The sequence below is a fragment of the Quercus robur genome, chromosome 9 (genome assembly GCF_932294415.1).
Source record: "Quercus robur chromosome 9, dhQueRobu3.1, whole genome shotgun sequence".
Taxonomy (NCBI): Eukaryota; Viridiplantae; Streptophyta; class Magnoliopsida; order Fagales; family Fagaceae; genus Quercus; species Quercus robur.
The window spans coordinates 7,173,353-7,189,699 of NC_065542.1; the positions used below are offsets into that span (position 1 = coordinate 7,173,353).

Below are 16,347 nucleotides of genomic sequence, written 5' to 3' on the forward strand. Positions count from 1 at the left end.
ATAGATATACCTATTGTTTGTATAAAGTGTAGGAAATATGAACACCATATTATGGAATGCAGAAAAGGGAAAAAACATAAGAAAGAAAGGACAAAAATGAAACAATATGGAACAAATATAAAACTAATAACACTACAAAACTTAAAGACAGAAGCAAAAATAGTAAAACAAGAAAGAAAAGAAATTAAAGAAGATAATTTCAAACACATAGATGTACCAAATATTGCAAAAGTAATAAATTTGAAAGAATTTTCTAAACCCATAACCCACATGGTTGAACTCCTTCCTTGCACCTTAAGATAGACAATATGGGTCCCATTTATACATAATAATTTGTGACTAGATTCTTTTATTATTACGTGTTCTATTTAGCACAAAAGACTCTACATCTACTCAAACCCTATATGCACCACTTTTTTGGGTTCACACTATGATGTTCACCAATGAGGGGGAACAGAGTAGCAATGATGACAAACTATTCAACTCTTTTTTTTTTTTCTTTTTTTTCTTTTTGCTGAAACAAAATATTCAACTAGAGAATATATTAAGGGAATTACTAATTATGGTTTCAAATATATATTTATGGTTTGTTTGAACTGAGGAGGAAGAAGGAAGAGTAGAGTAAAGTAGATTTAACTCAAAATTAGCTTTTTTTAACTAGTTCTATTCTACTCCCCTCCACTCCCTTTCCTTTCCCGTCAATTCAAACAAGCCCTTAAAACATTAATTAGACTAATAAATATCCTCAAATTATAAAAATTGCAAAACAAACCAAAGTAAAACGAGTAATGTTATAGTCATAAACTATTTTACAACATTTTTACAAATTATTAATGTAGTAAATTCTTATTAGTTTTAATTTTCACAAAATTATTGTAAAATAGTTTGTATCTATAATATTATTCTTACTATTTTTTTTATTTAAGAAAAAAGATAAAATCATTTTTAAATTCTCCTTGAGACACTGTTAAAAGGACCCACTTGGTTAATTGTATAGTTTGGGTGGGAAAAGCTTTACTGCTGAAGTAGTATAAAGACAAGAAGACCAAGACCAACTGCTCTCATTTTCTCTCATTTTCTTTCTTATAGCTAGTTTCTCAGTAAAGCTTGAGAGAGAGAGAGAGAGAGAGAGAGTTTCTCAGTAAAGCTTGAGAGAGAGAGAGAGAGAGAGAGAGAGAGAGAGAGTGTGTGTGTGTGTGAATTATGGATGACCCAGATTTGTACTTACTATCTGGGTACAGATTTAGTCCCACAGACGATGAGCTTATTGATGACTACCTGAAGCTGAAGATAACTGGGAATGATAATAAAAATACTTGGCGTATACCCGAAATTGATATTTATAAATATGAGCCCTGGGATCTGCCAAGTAATTTTCTTAATTCTTATTATCACACACCCACCTTCATATTCTTGGAAAATTTATTGCTTTTGTTTTTAAAGGTAGGAACTTTTTTTTTTTTTTTTTTTTGTTTCTTGTATTATTAGTTTGTTAATTGTTACAGATTGTTGCTTGTTATAGATTTTTGCTGGACAAGTTTGTTACTTTAGTTTGTTATAGATTCTATACAATTCCTAAGTTCTAACCTTTGTGTGTGTGTGTGTGTGTGTTGTTTTCTGGTCTTTGTGTTGTCTGGTTTCATGTTGTATCTAGTTTGCAGTTTCTTTTGTATAAAGACTGATGAATTCTTGGGGGTATGTTCCTCTGCTCTTGTATAGTTGTTTTTCTTCTTTAAAACATTACCTTAACCAAAAAAAAGTAGTTGATTGAATTTAAATTAGTACTTTCATTTTTTTTTTCGAATTCAGAGAATGATTTAGCACTTACTCAATATGATAGATCATTTGATTTTCTCATTTTAGATCTGGAAATGAAGTTATGTTGAACTACCATATTAATTTGTTATGTTGAATTTAGTAGTATTTTTTTTTCCCTTTTTGCTGACTTTGATAACATAATTCTGAATCACTCTTTGTAAATTTTTTTGTTAAATCTACTTCATTATGTGACTTCTTGGTCTTTGTAACTTATATTTTGTTAGTAGTTTACTTACTAGTAGCATAATATGCCCGTATTAAATAGGTGCTCATTTGATTTTTTTTCATTTTTTGGGTGTCAAAATTTTGTGCTTAGTCTGGTTTCTTGGATTGTAGGTTTTGCTAGGATACCTACAAAGGACAAAGTGTGGCACTTCATCACTGCACAGAGCCTGAAGCATAAGAATGGGAATTCAATGAACAGGTCAACTGAGAAAGGGTTCTGGAAATCAACTGGTAAAGATCGGAAAGTCAAGTCTGGAGGGGAAGTGATTGGAATGAAAAAGTCACTGAGCTACCATATAGGGCGCTCCCCTAACGGAGAGAGGACTGAGTGGAAAATGTATGAGTACCGAACCACCCAGAAGGAGTTTGATGGAAAACACCCCGGTCAGGTTGGCTTTTGCTATTTAGTTTGTTTATTGATGTGAAATTAGCATGAGATTTTTTCTTGATTGCTCCAGTGATTTTTTCATTTATTTTTTCTGTTGAATAAAGATTGTTTTGCCTCCAAAATCATTTTTACCTTCATTAAAAGAGGATTGATTCAATCAGCAAAGATTGTGGAAGCTGTTAAATTTGGTAATTTTTAGCGTGGGTTAACATTCTTGCTGAATAATGATCTCTTGATATGTTTAATTGGTGAATAAATCGAGTTATCCTTACTTGAAAAGGTTAGGTTGTTGGTTTATATGATTCTCTTATAACTTCAGAATAAAAAGATGGTCGTGTAACTTTGATAACTTGCCAAACTTCTGCTGATTGGAATAAATCTAAGGGCCAATTCCTCTAAACCCTGAGTCAGTTTTCTGAGCCTTTTAGAGTTTCCTCTGTGGTGGCTGAACCACATAATTCTCTTGTGTTCCCTTTTATGCTTTTGCTTCTGCACTCATCTGCAATTTATTTAACATAGTATCAAAGGCACTATTAACATTAAAGACTAAATGCACACTTTGCGTGCTTGGCTAAAAGAAAGATGACTAAGTGCTTCGTTTGGTACAGCTCATTTTTAAGCTTTTTGAAAATGGATCTTTTGAAAAAGCTATACCTAGAAAAAATTAAAGTTTAAATTGTGCTTTAAAAAAGTATGATAATGTGTTACCAAACAATCTGCATCTATTTTGGCTATTTGTTTTTTTCTTAAATTTTTTTTGGATGATTCTTTTAATTCAAATTTGTTGTGAACAACACATAAGATAATAAAATAGCAAGGACCATAAGATAAGTAATTTATAAATTTATTGTGGTAGACAATGCCAACCAAAATCTATTATTAATAATATGAATTACAACCACAACCGTAAACATAAACTACCCAAATCCTTAATACAATAAAGCTGTTCTCACCATTAATGCACTGGCAAAGCACTATGTTATGATTCTCACACACAACACAAAAGTAATATGACCACTTTATTTATAGGATTATTGTATCTTGTTACATCTCTTTAGAATCATCACACACAACCCAAAAGTTACATTACTACTCTATATATAGGACTATCGTGTCTCCTGACTTCTCTTTGTACTAATGTGGGATTTGTCTCCTTCTACTTAGGAATTGGTATAATTCATTATTCTTGTTAACCATTGTCACAAATTCCTATTTTGACTAGGTTTGAATTTTCTTGGTGGAATGAAAATCCATTTTTTATTTAATAAGTAATTTGATATTTCTTAATCCATCAAGGGATAGATACTGAAATCTTATATATAGACAGTGTAGCTAGGGATTGGTGGTTTTAGCTCAAGAGTTACCCTCATTGAGGAGAGGAGGAGGCTCTTAGCAGAACATGGAGTGGGTTTTTTTCTCTTTTTTTTTTGAAAACTAGTTTGATGGTTTCTTTAGAGTTGAAAGATACATCTTTGAATTGAAAATTTGTTTGTCTTGTTAATGTAAGAGCAACATTGGGTGTATTAAGGTTTTGAGATTGTGAGTATCTTGTTTATGAGTTTGTTAGTTGGAATTAAGAGTTTGTATTGGGTGTAATTGGAGTTTGTGACATCTGTGTTTGTGTTTGATGCTTGTGAAAGTGTGCTAATCAATTTGCGAGGTTTGGTTGAATGTGGTTCTAATCCATATTGCTGATATTGATTGGCGTTGTTGCTTGGGGATGTGGCCTGTGGGCATGGAGTTGACTGAACCATTTAAATTTGTTATTGTATATAGATATTTTTTTTAGTTGTTCGTGTGAAAGTGCTTACACCAGCCTCAAATTACAACGACTTTTTTAATCACTGTAGGATTCTAGAATCAATGAAGAAAATTTTAAACTATTTTCTCCCTTGACTCACAAAAAAATTTATGTAGATGCCTTCATTGTGAGTTTGCTTTACTAATGGTGCTTCCTTAAACTGAAAACTATTATACATCAAATGGCTTTGTAGGACAACCTCCTCTATTTCATTGTTGTTAGTTATAACATTTCTGATACATATTTACATACTGTTATTTGCATTTTTGTGGTAATTCAATTTGTAGTTTATATTAGGCAATGATGTTTGATTCACTTGGGTGCTTAACATTATGCAGAAGGCATTGGTCCTTATTCGTTTATTCGTTGATCGAGAAAAGAATACCAAAGGTGGACCTGCTGTTTCACTTGATACGACATTTTGTATTGAAGAAACAAAGTCTAAGTCATCGCTGGCTCCTGTATCTCCAGCATTGGAAGTGCTAGCTGAAACTCATCAAACAAGTAATCAATCTTGTTGTGTTAAAATTTCTGACGACATGCTGTCTGATGATACAGCACCTGTTCAATGTAAAACTGACAACTACAACTACCATAATGCTTATGTTGCAGAAAAACAGGAGGCAGAAATGACATCTTCTGAGGTGATAGGACCTAGTTTCAGCATTAGACACTTCTTCTTGTTTTTTGCGAATTGAGAAGTACAGTAAATTAAATTAATCAAGTACTTATCTTGTGCACTAATGTTTCTTCTATCAGGATGGTTTTAATGTGGACGAAATGATGTCTGATGCTACAGAACCTGTTCAATTTAAAAATGACAACTACAACTACCAAAATGCTTATGTTGCAGAAAAACAGAAGGCGGAAATGACATCTTCTGAGGTGATAGGACCTAGTTTCAGCATCAGACACTTCTTCTTCTTCTTCTTCTTCTTCCCCCCCCTTTTTTTTTTTTTCGAATTTAGAAGTATAGTAAATTAAATTAATCAAGTACTTATCTTGTGCACTCATGTTTCTTCTATCAGGATGATTGCAATGTGGAGAAATATTGGAATATGTTCTCTCCATCCACATTTGATTTTCATGCTGATGAAATGATGTTTGATGCTACAGAACCTGTTCAATTTAAAAGTGACGAATTCAATTCTGAGGTGATAGGACTTAGTTTCAGCATTAAACACTATCTATGGTTTTTGTTTTTTTTTTTGGGGGGGTGGAGGGGTGGAATTGAAAGTATAGTAAATTAATTAAGTACTTATCTTGTGCACTCATATTTCTTCCATCAGGTTGATTTCAATGTGGAGGAAAATTTGAATAAGTTCTGTTTCACGCCTCCAGATGACTCTCCATCAAGTTTACCCCCCATCACTCCTGATGTTTCAACTTTTATTGTTAATAAATCTTCTTATGAAGAAACACATTCTGAACCAACATTGGCTCCAGCATCTCAAGCATTGCTGGAGCAAGCTGAAAAGCATCCTACTAATGGCAGACCAAGATTTTACATTGTTGCACCCCTTGCATGTAACAATGGTTATAATGCGTACACTGCGGAAAATCAAGTAGCAGAATTAGAAGCTGCAGAAGTAAGAAAAGATTTTACTTTCAGCTTTAAACAGTTTATTTATTTATTTTTTATTATATATATTTTTTATAATAATTTGATAGCTACAATTGGGGAGGGGGTATTTGAACACTAGGAGATGCCAACTAGTTGAGCTACAAGGGTTAGAACGGTTGTTATTATTATAAAATTGTGGGAATTGGAAGTGCAGATAACTAATTATACACTTATCCTGGTTATTCATGTTTCTTCTATCAGTTTGAGCTGGAAATGGAGGAAGCACTCAAAATGTTCTATCCCCATCCACCAGAGCCATTAGATTGCAACTTTTCCTCCCCACCAACTTTAACCTCCGTTACACCTGCTGTTTCATTTACTACCTCCGTTAAAGCTTCTCTTGAAGAAGCACAGTCTATGCTAGTACCAGCTTCAGTGTCTCCAGAATTAGGCAGTGAAGCAGACAATTATCCCAGATGTTGTCCTGCAGAAAATTCTGATGCAATAACATCTAGCACTATACCACCTATTGAGTACAATGGCTATAACACTAATGTTTCAAAAGAAGTGGCAGAAATAACATCTGATGAGGTGAGAAAGGAATTAAATTCAAGCATAAAACAATTGCATCTCTCTTCCAAGGGTAATTATCTAGTTAAGTACCTATCTTATTCGTTTATGTTTCTAACATCAGGGTGATTTGCAGGTGGAGGCAGGCTTGAATATGTTCCCTGTCACACCACAGCCACTAGGTTGCAACATGTTATCCCCATTACACTCGCATATGCAAGCAGATTTCGGTTCTTCTTGCATCTCTTACCCTTTCACCAATGACTTAAACAGCAGTCATTGGGGGGTGCATCACCAATCTGGCACATATGAGTCAGCTCCCAATATCTCCGAGTCCTGGGGTTTGACTCCTTATAACCCAGATCACTGCTTTCGTTACAAGTATAGCAGTCAAAATAATCTTGCTTTTGATGATGAAACCCAGGAAAACATGGTCTCTGTTAAGGACAATGGGTCATGCCGTAGCTCAGATGCCATCGCAGAGGTAAGTGAAAACTCTCAAGATATCTTTTATTTATTGATCTTGCAAGTTTTTCCAACAAATTTCAAGTTGTGATAATTTGCAGCTTAAGATTCATTATACTCGTTTGTGGGTACTTTTTGATATATTTGATGTGGTTTCTTTGTGTTTATGATCTTCAGATAAATTGGTCTTCTGAAAACTAACCTTGCATTGTTATTATGCAACAGTTTGAGCTAGAGTATCAAGATTTGTTGTGCCTTGAAGAGATCATCAATCCAAAGGTTTCACCAGGGTTGTTAAAATCAGGATCATATCTAGGATCTTTGGGAGGGTCTTCAGATCAGATCATAGGATCTGATTGAAGATCTTAAAATTTTGCAATTAAAGAATGTCAATGATTTAGATAGATAATTAATTCTTAATATTACTTATAAGACAAGGTAAAAAAAAATTATGGCTTTCTCGGGAAGTACTTATGAAAAAAAAAAAAAGTCTTTCCTGGAAAGAGTTGAAGAATTTTTAATACTCTTTGAAGACAGCTAAATTAAAAAGGATATTAGTCTTTCTTATAAAGTTCAAAAGAAAGTTTAATATTCTTTAAAAACAAAGCTAAAAGTCAAAGAATTATTAATATTCTCTGAAATCCCACATGTAAAATCCCTCATGTGAGCAACATTCAGCCAAAGTTTTGGGAATTTTGCTGAAAATGGGTCATCTTCCTTTTCCCACTTACATTTGCAAACATTCCCTAAAGTCTTCTCACAGTGATTCACTCTTTTTCAACTCAAAAGAAAAAGAGACTTCTAGTCTTTTACAAACCAAAGACCCATGGTCTTTTACAATCAAAGGCCTATGGCCTACTTTTACAACTTATTGTCATTGGAACTTGGGTTGTTACTCTTCCCCACTTTCCCACCCCACCCCCCAGAAAAATAGTCTTAAAAAGACTACCAAATTGGGTTCCTTACTTTGGTTCCAGTATAAACGTTTCTCTAAAAGAAACCACAATCTGGGTTGGAATTTTAATAATCCCTCTTAAAAGACTCAAATTAATGTTTAAATCATTGACATTTTAGATTTGTAGAATTGTGAGATTTAAGATCCTGATCAAGATTTTAGCAACCCTCAGACTTCGTTACAGAGTGAAAACAAGTACAGTCTTCACTTCTGTGTATAATGCAATTTGTATTTTATATCTCCGGGATCTCTTCTTACATGGAGTGGGTATCCTGGTGATACTAAATACCTTCCCGTGTATGATGTTGATGAGCACTGGATAGCTTTGGTCGTCTTACAAAGTGAACCTTACAAGTGCAGTACGTCATCATCTGCTGGTGTTGTGAACCAGTTCTATATGTATATAATGAATCAAGCAATCGTTTGGAATTAGTAGAAGGATTTGGCAACTAAAAGATTGGAGCAAGACTTTGTTGTTGTTAAATCTGTATACAATGCGATTTATGTTCAGTTGTATTGGATAATTGTCGTTTTTCTGTAAACATGTAATAAAGTGTTCAACAGGAGATTTTCTTTAATATTATCTTCTTTAATCTTTGGGACAGTTATATTCGATTTAAGGTACATGGCCACAAACTTGTTTGCTGGAATGTGGGCGTTTTTAAGATGCTTATTGTGTGTTAGACAAAGAACAATGCATGAAAATTGTTATCAGTGAGAAAGTCAAGCTAGAATTGAACTGTACAATGAAAAAGGCTAATGCACACAGGATGGGAATGAGTGACATGGTCTACGACCTCAAGGTTGAAGGTGCTCTAGTAAGGGGCTTTTGGCTTATATGATCCGGTAGTTTTAAATGATTACTGGGATGTCATATAGGTAAGGATTTATTGATTGTCAAATTTCAATGTTTTATTGTTAATGATACATTCTTCGTGCATTCACACTTTAAAATGGGCTGCTTTCAATGGTGGTAGTTTTACAATTGAAACTAACACGATATTGTTTGTACAATATTAAGTCTTCTCTCTCAAAATTTCTACAAGAGGTTTCCATGGACATAGACTTGCAGGCAGGTGTCTATGGATGAACATGCAGGGCTGCGACACGGCTTTCATGGATGACATACAAAAGTCAAACGTCTCATAGATGACGCATTGGTGGAAAAAAAAAATAGCCCATAGGCAAGAGAGAGCTGGTAATTGTTGTTCGTAACTCACAAAGAGGCAATAACTCACATGTGAGGAGGAGATTGTTAGGTATACAAATATGATTGAAGTTCCAAATTGAATAATAATAAAAAGAGTGAGTAATTAATACAAGGTGCTAATTGGCACCTTTGCCCTGGGTACATTTTGGCTCCAACTTCGTCCTTGGAATGTTTTGGTTAATATTCTAACTTGTTTAAGGATAATCATGAGTTTTCTTTGCTACTTTAAAGCCACTATGATCAAAATTTTATTTTAATGATCCAATTTTTTGATCTCCAATTTACCCTCTTCTTTTCAAGGAGGGAAAATCAAAAATCAAAATTTAGGGCTTTATCTCCTAAATTTTTTTTTTATCATTTTTAATTAAATTCTTGTCTTAAAAATAAACCAATGGGATTCTTACATGAATTAATTCTAACTAATCCAATAAGGACCAATCAAAATAAACTACCCATAATCACTTGAGCATGCCTTAACGCATTGGAATGCATATGAACTTTAAAACTTGATGTAGCTTGATCTGTTGATTGAATGGTTCGATCATCATATTCTTTAAATTGAAATTCATGTTCATCGAACCATTCAAACAACATTTTTGCTCCTAGATTATTTTTTAAATTACTATAACACAGCTAAAGGTCTTGTAACTGAATTGGCACCTTATCATACACAAAGTGCTTGGAGGTCTGGGGGGGAAAGGATTTGAGTTACGAGGTTAGTAGCATGTTGTAATTATCTCTCAAAAAAAAAAAAATTTACTATAACACAAGGTTGTGGACTCATTGGTTACAAAATGGGGTGTCTACAACTTCTTCTAGGTTCTAATTCAAAATTTTCTTGTGTTTGAAAAGGAAAATTTGAAGAATTAGGCCATGATATAATATTTTCTCCATTTTCTTTACCCAACCATAATATAAACTGAAATTTGTGTTTATGGGTTTTGTTAGGAGGGTTCTTAATTCCTATTCTTTTGATGATTTAGGTTCCCCTTACTGTGAGGGCTTCCATTATTTTTGTAAAAACAAAAATTTGGCCTCAATAGATTATTCCTTGAAAAACTACGTTTAAGAAATTTTTTATTTTCATGAATTAAATTTACCATGAGGGCTTTAATTTCCAAAAAATATCCCACATTGATTCTTTTTAGTACAATAGTAGCTTCTCAAAAAAAAAAAAAAAAAAAAAAAAAAACTCCTCAGTAATTAGGATTCATTAACCACGTGAAAATCCAACATTGTTCTCGTTTAGTTTCTTAACTCATTATTTAATAATTTATTAAAATGTTACAATACTCTGCCAAAAAATATATGTACAAAATAATGGAAATTATTCGTGATTACAGCAAGGATGGACTGTGAGTTCTCTGAACGAGAAAGATCCAGAGAAGAAGATGCTGAGCTCAAGCGTAGTACGAAGAAGATTAAAGAGTCAGAGGGGTCGCCGGCCTTTGGGGCCCCGTCGTCTTATAGAGATAAGCTCGTGGGGGAGATTCCTGGAGCCTTTGCACAGGCTTTTAACCTCCTTTCAGCAGAGGAAGGGGATGCACAACCAAACATGGATGTTGAGGATGTTAACAAAGGTTTGCTCGCGGTCAATCTGTCTAGTGATACTAGGAAACACATTCGTGCCAAATGGGCACACGCACTTATTGTCAAGGTTTTTGGCAGATCTGTGGGATTTCATTACTTACAGGCTAAGGTGATGAATTTGTGGAAGCTGGCGGGTAGGCTTGATTGTGTTGATTTGGGGAAAGACTTTTTCCTCATAAGGTTTGGTCTTGTGGAAGACTATAATAATGTAATCAAAGGCGGAACCTAGTTCGTTGGAGAGCATTTCTTGACTATTAGAGTGTGGGAGCCCAACTTCAGGCCTGCAAATGCGGTGTGTAATATGGTTGCGGTTTGGATTAGACTCCCCGAATTGCCTATCGAATACTATGAGTTGAGTGTTCTTAGAGAGGTGGGTAACACCATTGGTCCAGTCCTCAGGATAGACTCAAACACAACAACGAAGGTGCGAGGTCGATATGCCTGTATTTGTGTCCAGGTGGATCTGAACAAGCCTCTGGTGCAAAAAATCCTGCTTGAAGGCTGGGTTCAGGAAATCCAATATGAGGGCATCAATACCCTTTGCTTTTCTTGTGGGCGAGTTAGGCATCGGCAGGAAGGATGCCCGTACACGGTTAGGGCTGAGCCATTCATTCCTCAAACTACAACTGAGGCTACGTCAACAGCGGACGATTTAGTTGGTAATGAACGAGATGGGGCCCACGACGTGGATAGTGGCAAAGGTTCTGATATTCAAAATTTTGGACCGTGGATGTTAGTCCAGCGTAAAAAACCTTGGACCAGGTCGCCAGGGTCACGTGACAATCACCAAAAACTCGCTCCAGTGCATGGTTCTAAATCTTCAGGTAATCTTGAGACCCATACCTCTCGAGCGCCACGCCCTGACTCTCGAAGTGATTTGGCTGGGGCTTCGGGGTCTACGGATGGGAAAGGAAGGAAAGGGAGAAAAGACCACTCAGTAGACACTGCAGACAAAACTGAGGGTAAAGTCTCGGGTAAGGGGATGCCCGTTCCTTTTTCTTTTCAGTTTGGCAGTCCAGCTCGTAACCAAGCCTCTCCTGTTAGCTATCCCGGTGGTAGTGCGACGATTTTTGCGGCATCGAACCAGTGCAGTGGGCAACTTGACTTGGGTTCAAACACACTGACTGAGAGTGGCCAAAAATCATGAAAGGGCAGTGCGAAAGCAAAAGGATCCGTGAGTCTACATGGAAGCAGATCGCAAGTTTCAGTGGGCCATCCTGAGACAAGGAAAAATTCTGCCGCTCTCAACAAGAATGCTAGCTCAGATCAGAGCAAGCCCCACCATGATTTGGGGATGGTTCGACCCAGAGGAGATGAAGGTCTAGAGTCACATCTTTCCTTTAACGCCTCTGAGCAGAAAGATTGGGTATCTTCCACTAACAGATCCGGCCTGGATGGAGTGGCCCAACCCTTGGTGGATATTCCCGTCGGACAAGCCAACAAGAGCGGAAGCAAGAGTATTCGGCTAGAGAGCACTGTCGCCGCTTTTGCTGGAGCAAAGCTTGAAAGACGTAGACCGAGAGGAGCTAGTAGTGGAAAAGAAAATGTGGACGTCCAAAACAACAAGTGTGAGGTGATGGGGAAACGAGGTATCAAAAACTCTGATTCGAATGTGCCCAACGACCAAGCATTTCAGCTTACTGATCAGCTCTAGGGAGATGCAGCTGGGGTTCCTACAGCATCTGATAATTATGGCAGAAGGGGACAACTTGTCCAGGAAGATGTTGAGAGAGATGGGATGGAAACTTCTGAGTGTGTTAGATACACAGATCGTTCTTGATTCAATCTCGTCCCCAATATCCTCTGTCTCAATGAATATTCTTCTTTGGAATTGGAGGGGGGCTTTGAACCCTCATTTTCACTTGGCGTTGACTAGTCTTATTAACACTCATTCTCCTTCCATTGTGATTATAACGGAAACTAGGATGGGTGGTGATAGGGCTAAGGACATAACTGATAGGCTCCCATTTGATGGAGCGATTCATTCTGATACTATTGGTTATTTTGGAGGTATTTGGCTCCTGTGGAATTCGGATGTGGTGGAGATTACCCAACTAGCTAAAACTGAGCAGGAAATCCACGTAGTGGTTAAGGTACGTGCATCTAACACTCACTGGGTCCTTTCCTCTATTTATGCTAGCCCTATATTAGCTGAAAGAAAATTATTATGGAATAATTTATCTGCTGTTGCTCCCCTCCATAGCTTGCCCTGGCTCATGCTGGGGGATTTTAATGAAATGCTGTCCTGTCAAGATAAACTTGGAGGCAACCCCTTAATCCCTAGCCGTGTGTTGTCTTTCAAGGAGTGTCTTGACTCTTGTGGTACTGTTGATCTTGGATTTCATGGTCCTAGATTCACTTGGGTTAATAAAAGGGAAACGAGCCATTATATCCAGGAGAGATTGGATAGAGGTTTTGCTAACATTGATTGGCGAGAAATTTACCCTGAGGCTGCTATACACCATTTGGCCCGCATTCATTCTGATCATTGTCTTGTCCTGCTGTCTTTGGATAATTCCCCATCCTCCATGTTCCCCAGGCCCTTTCGGTTCCAACCGGTCTGGATGTCTCATCCCCTTTTCCCTAAGGTGGTTGACGACTCTTGGGTTATTGATAGGGCTTTTAAAGCCAATGTTGATAGTTTTACTGATAATGTGAAGATTTGGAATACGGAAATTTTTGGTAATATTTTCCACAGGAAGAATAGAGTGGAGGCCCGGCTAAGGGGCATTCAGAATAATATTGCCAATGGCCCCAATGATTTTTTGTTGAATTTGGAAAACCAACTTCGGAAGGAGTATTTTGAGATCCTAGCCCAAAAGGAAGAATTCTGGTCAGTAAAGTCTCGGTATAGCTGGTTAATTCAAGGTGATAGAAACACCAAGTTTTTCCAGTCCTCCACTTTGGTGAGGAGGAAGAGAAATAGAATCACTTTCTTATTAGATGGTCAAGGAAATTGGGTGCATAATGAAGCTGATGTGGCTGTGCTGGTCCGAGAGGGTTTTATCAATTTGTTCCAAACTAGTGCTGTGAGCTCTCCCAGAAAGGTTTGGGAATTTCCGTTTTGGACCTGCCACCTTTCTATGGAAGATAGGAATCGGCTTAAAACTGATTTGACTTTTTTGGAAGTTAAAGAAGGGTTATTTAGCCTTAAACCTCTTAAAGCTTCGGGACCTGACGGACTCCATGCAGGGTTTTTCCAGTCCTTTTGGCATAAAGTGAGCAGGGCTTTCTTTGATGAAGTTAGTAGGATTTTCCAGACTGGTACTATGCCTCCCCACCTTAACGAAACTCTCATTACTCTTATACCGAAGTATCAAGGAGCGGACTGCCTTGGAGCCTTTAGGCCCATTAGTTTGTGTAATACCATCTATAAGGTCGTCACTAAAATCATTGTGATGAGATTAAAGACCCTGCTCCCAAGCCTCATCTCTCCCCTCCAAACTGCCTTTGTTCCTGGTAGAATGGGGCTTGATAACATGATTATTGCCCAAGAGCTCATTCACACCATGAGCTCCAAGAAAGGGAAAGTGGGCTATATGGCTTTGAAGATTGATCTTGAGAAAGCTTATGATAGATTGGAGTGGCATTTTATTAGGGACATTTTGAATCTCTACAATTTTCCCTCGAATCTTGTCAAGTTAATCATGAGTTGTATATCGTCTACCTCCATCTCTGTTCTTTTCAATGGGGGCAAGCTTGACTCCTTTTTGCCTTCTAGGGGGATCTGCCAAGGTGATCCATTGTCTCCCTACTTGTTCATAATGTGTATGGAGATGTTGGGAGTCCTAATCAGTGAGAAGTGTGAGGCTAATCTGTGGGATCCGATGAAAGCCTCTAGAAATGACCCATCCTTCTCTCACCTGTTCTTTGCGGACGATCTGGTTTTGTTTGCCAAAGCTGATAGGAAAAATTGTTGTAATGTGAGAGATACTCTGGACTCCTTTTGTGAGCTTTCGGGTCAAAAAGTGAGCCTTCAAAAGTCTAAGGTTTACTTTTCCCCCAATGTTGATCCTAACTTCCGGGAAGAGATGTGTGAGATCTTGGGCATGAATTCCACCCCTAATCTCGGGAAGTACCTAGGTTTTCCTCTAAAATTGCCTGGGTCGACTTCTCAAGATTTTAACTTTGTTCTTGATCGGATTCAGAATAAGCTATTGGGTTGGAAGTCTAAGCTGCTCTCTATGGCTGGTCGGGTTGTTTTATCCCAATCGGTTATTGCAGCCATTCCCTCCTATGTAATGCAAGGGTGTATGTTGCCAAGCAGAGTGCTGAACGGGGTTGATAGGATTAATAGAAACTTCCTATGGGGTTCGACTGAAGAAGCCAAGCGAATGCACATGGTCAATTGGATGACTGTCACCAAGCCAAAATCTAAAGGGGGACTCGGTATCCATGAAGCCAAAGGAAGAAATTTAGTCATGACTGTCAAACTTTGTTGGAGGATGGATAATGCTGGTGATGCCAAATGGGCAGAGGTCTTAAAAAAGAAATATCAACAGAGGCCCGGTATTAGCAAAGGAGCGAAATCCAGAATTTGGAGTGCAGTGAGAAAGGGTGCGACTATTTGTGAGAAAGGATCGAAATGGGTTATTGGAAGCAGCAGTACTTTGAGCTTTTAGCACGATAAATGGCTGAGTATGGGCACTGTCCGATCTTTGGTGGAAGGTCCCTTACAAAGGGGAGAGGAAAATATTCTTGTCAAGGATGTTATTTTTAATGGGAGGTGGAACCTTAGTATTCTTTCCTATGATTTCAATGATCTGGTTCGGCAAGCTATTTTGGCCACCCCTTTAAGAAGAGTGGCAGAAAGAAGGGATCATAAGTGCTGGATTTCAAGCACGAATGGAGAATTTGATACTAAGAATGCTTACATGCTTGCCACGGGTTTGGACCTTCACACCCCTGACTTTCATGGGAAATGGATTTGGAAACTCCCCACGCCGCCCAAAATCCAGATTTTCCTTTGGAAATGCTTGCATTATAGCCTGCCAGTCAAAAGTGTCCTCACTCATAGAGGAATTGAGGGACTGGGAGGGTGAGAATTCTGTTTAGAGGGTGATGAGGACATTCTTCACGTGCTAAGAGAGTGTCCCACTGCCCAAAATTTTTGGAACGAAGCCCTCTACCCCTCTCCGCTTCGGCTTTCTTTCTCAGTTGACCTGGTAACATGGATTCGTGACAATGCAGTCTGCACTATTCATGCAGAAGATAGAGATTACCCCTGGGGGCTTTTCTTCTTATTTGGTATTTGGAATATCTGGCTTCAACGTAACCGAAAAACGTTCAAGCAGATGGCAGCTAACCCGGGTCTGTTATTGCAGGTTGAGAACCAAACTAGGGAGTTTGTTTATTGTGTGGCTAACCCAAAGAAAGATAGAACCATGATAACTAAGGAGGTGAAATGGATTCGGCCAACCCTGGGCTGGGTTAAATTGAATACTGATGGGTCCTTTTCCGCTGACAATGGGCTTGCAGGATGTGGTGGTCTTATTAGGGGAAGTGATGGACAATGGATTATGGGGTTTGCCAAGTCCATTATTGTCTCTTCCAGTATAGCAACAGAGCTATGGGCGCTTAGGGAGGGTTTATCTTTGTGTATGGAGATGCATTTACAAGCGGTAGAAGTTGAGCTTGATGCATCAGCAGCAATTTCTTTGGTTTCAAGCAATTGTTCTACAACGGGGACCTCTCTGGTCTTGTTGATGATTGCAGGGAGATGCTGCTGCGGATGCCTCAAGCTAAGGTGTCTCATTGCTAT

General features: G+C 37.7%; 2 protein-coding genes across 6 annotated transcripts; both read left to right on the top strand.

The window, feature by feature from the left end:
* Positions 1-1,087: 1,087 nt before the first annotated feature.
* LOC126698725 (uncharacterized) lies at positions 1,088-8,390 on the top strand. Of its 5 annotated transcripts, XM_050396128.1 has the most exons (10): positions 1,091-1,369; positions 2,155-2,432; positions 4,571-4,736; positions 4,845-4,876; positions 4,992-5,117; positions 5,261-5,386; positions 5,522-5,821; positions 6,058-6,387; positions 6,491-6,850; positions 7,057-8,390. In XM_050396128.1, exons 1-10 carry the CDS (start codon positions 1,204-1,206, stop codon positions 7,189-7,191), a joined length of 2,019 nt encoding a protein of 672 aa, XP_050252085.1. In that variant the 5' UTR covers positions 1,091-1,203; the 3' UTR covers positions 7,192-8,390. The 5 variants fall into 5 exon arrangements, with proteins under 5 accessions (XP_050252086.1, XP_050252083.1, XP_050252085.1 ...); XM_050396126.1 differs by having other exon boundaries at positions 1,089-1,369; positions 4,571-4,876; XM_050396127.1 differs by having other exon boundaries at positions 4,571-4,876; positions 6,503-6,850.
* Positions 8,391-10,887: 2,497 nt separating this feature from the next.
* Positions 10,888-11,733, top strand: LOC126700653 (uncharacterized). The gene has a single exon (XM_050398863.1). It carries the CDS (start codon positions 10,888-10,890, stop codon positions 11,731-11,733), a length of 846 nt encoding a protein of 281 aa, XP_050254820.1.
* Positions 11,734-16,347: the final 4,614 nt, after the last annotated feature.

What these genes read in the sequence shown, in the direction of transcription:
- LOC126698725 (XM_050396126.1), top strand. Translation starts at nt 1,204, where the DNA reads ATGGATGACCCAGATTTGTACTTACTATCTGGGTACAGATTTAGTCCC. An exon ending in ATGGAAAACACCCCGGTCAG is followed by an intron (nt 2,433 to 4,570) that starts GTTGGCTTTTGC and finishes AACATTATGCAG; the next exon opens with AAGGCATTGGTCCTTATTCG. An exon ending in CGGAAATGACATCTTCTGAG is followed by an intron (nt 5,118 to 5,260) that starts GTGATAGGACCT and finishes TTCTTCTATCAG; the next exon opens with GATGATTGCAATGTGGAGAA.
- LOC126700653 (XM_050398863.1), top strand. Translation starts at nt 10,888, where the DNA reads ATGGTTGCGGTTTGGATTAGACTCCCCGAATTGCCTATCGAATACTAT.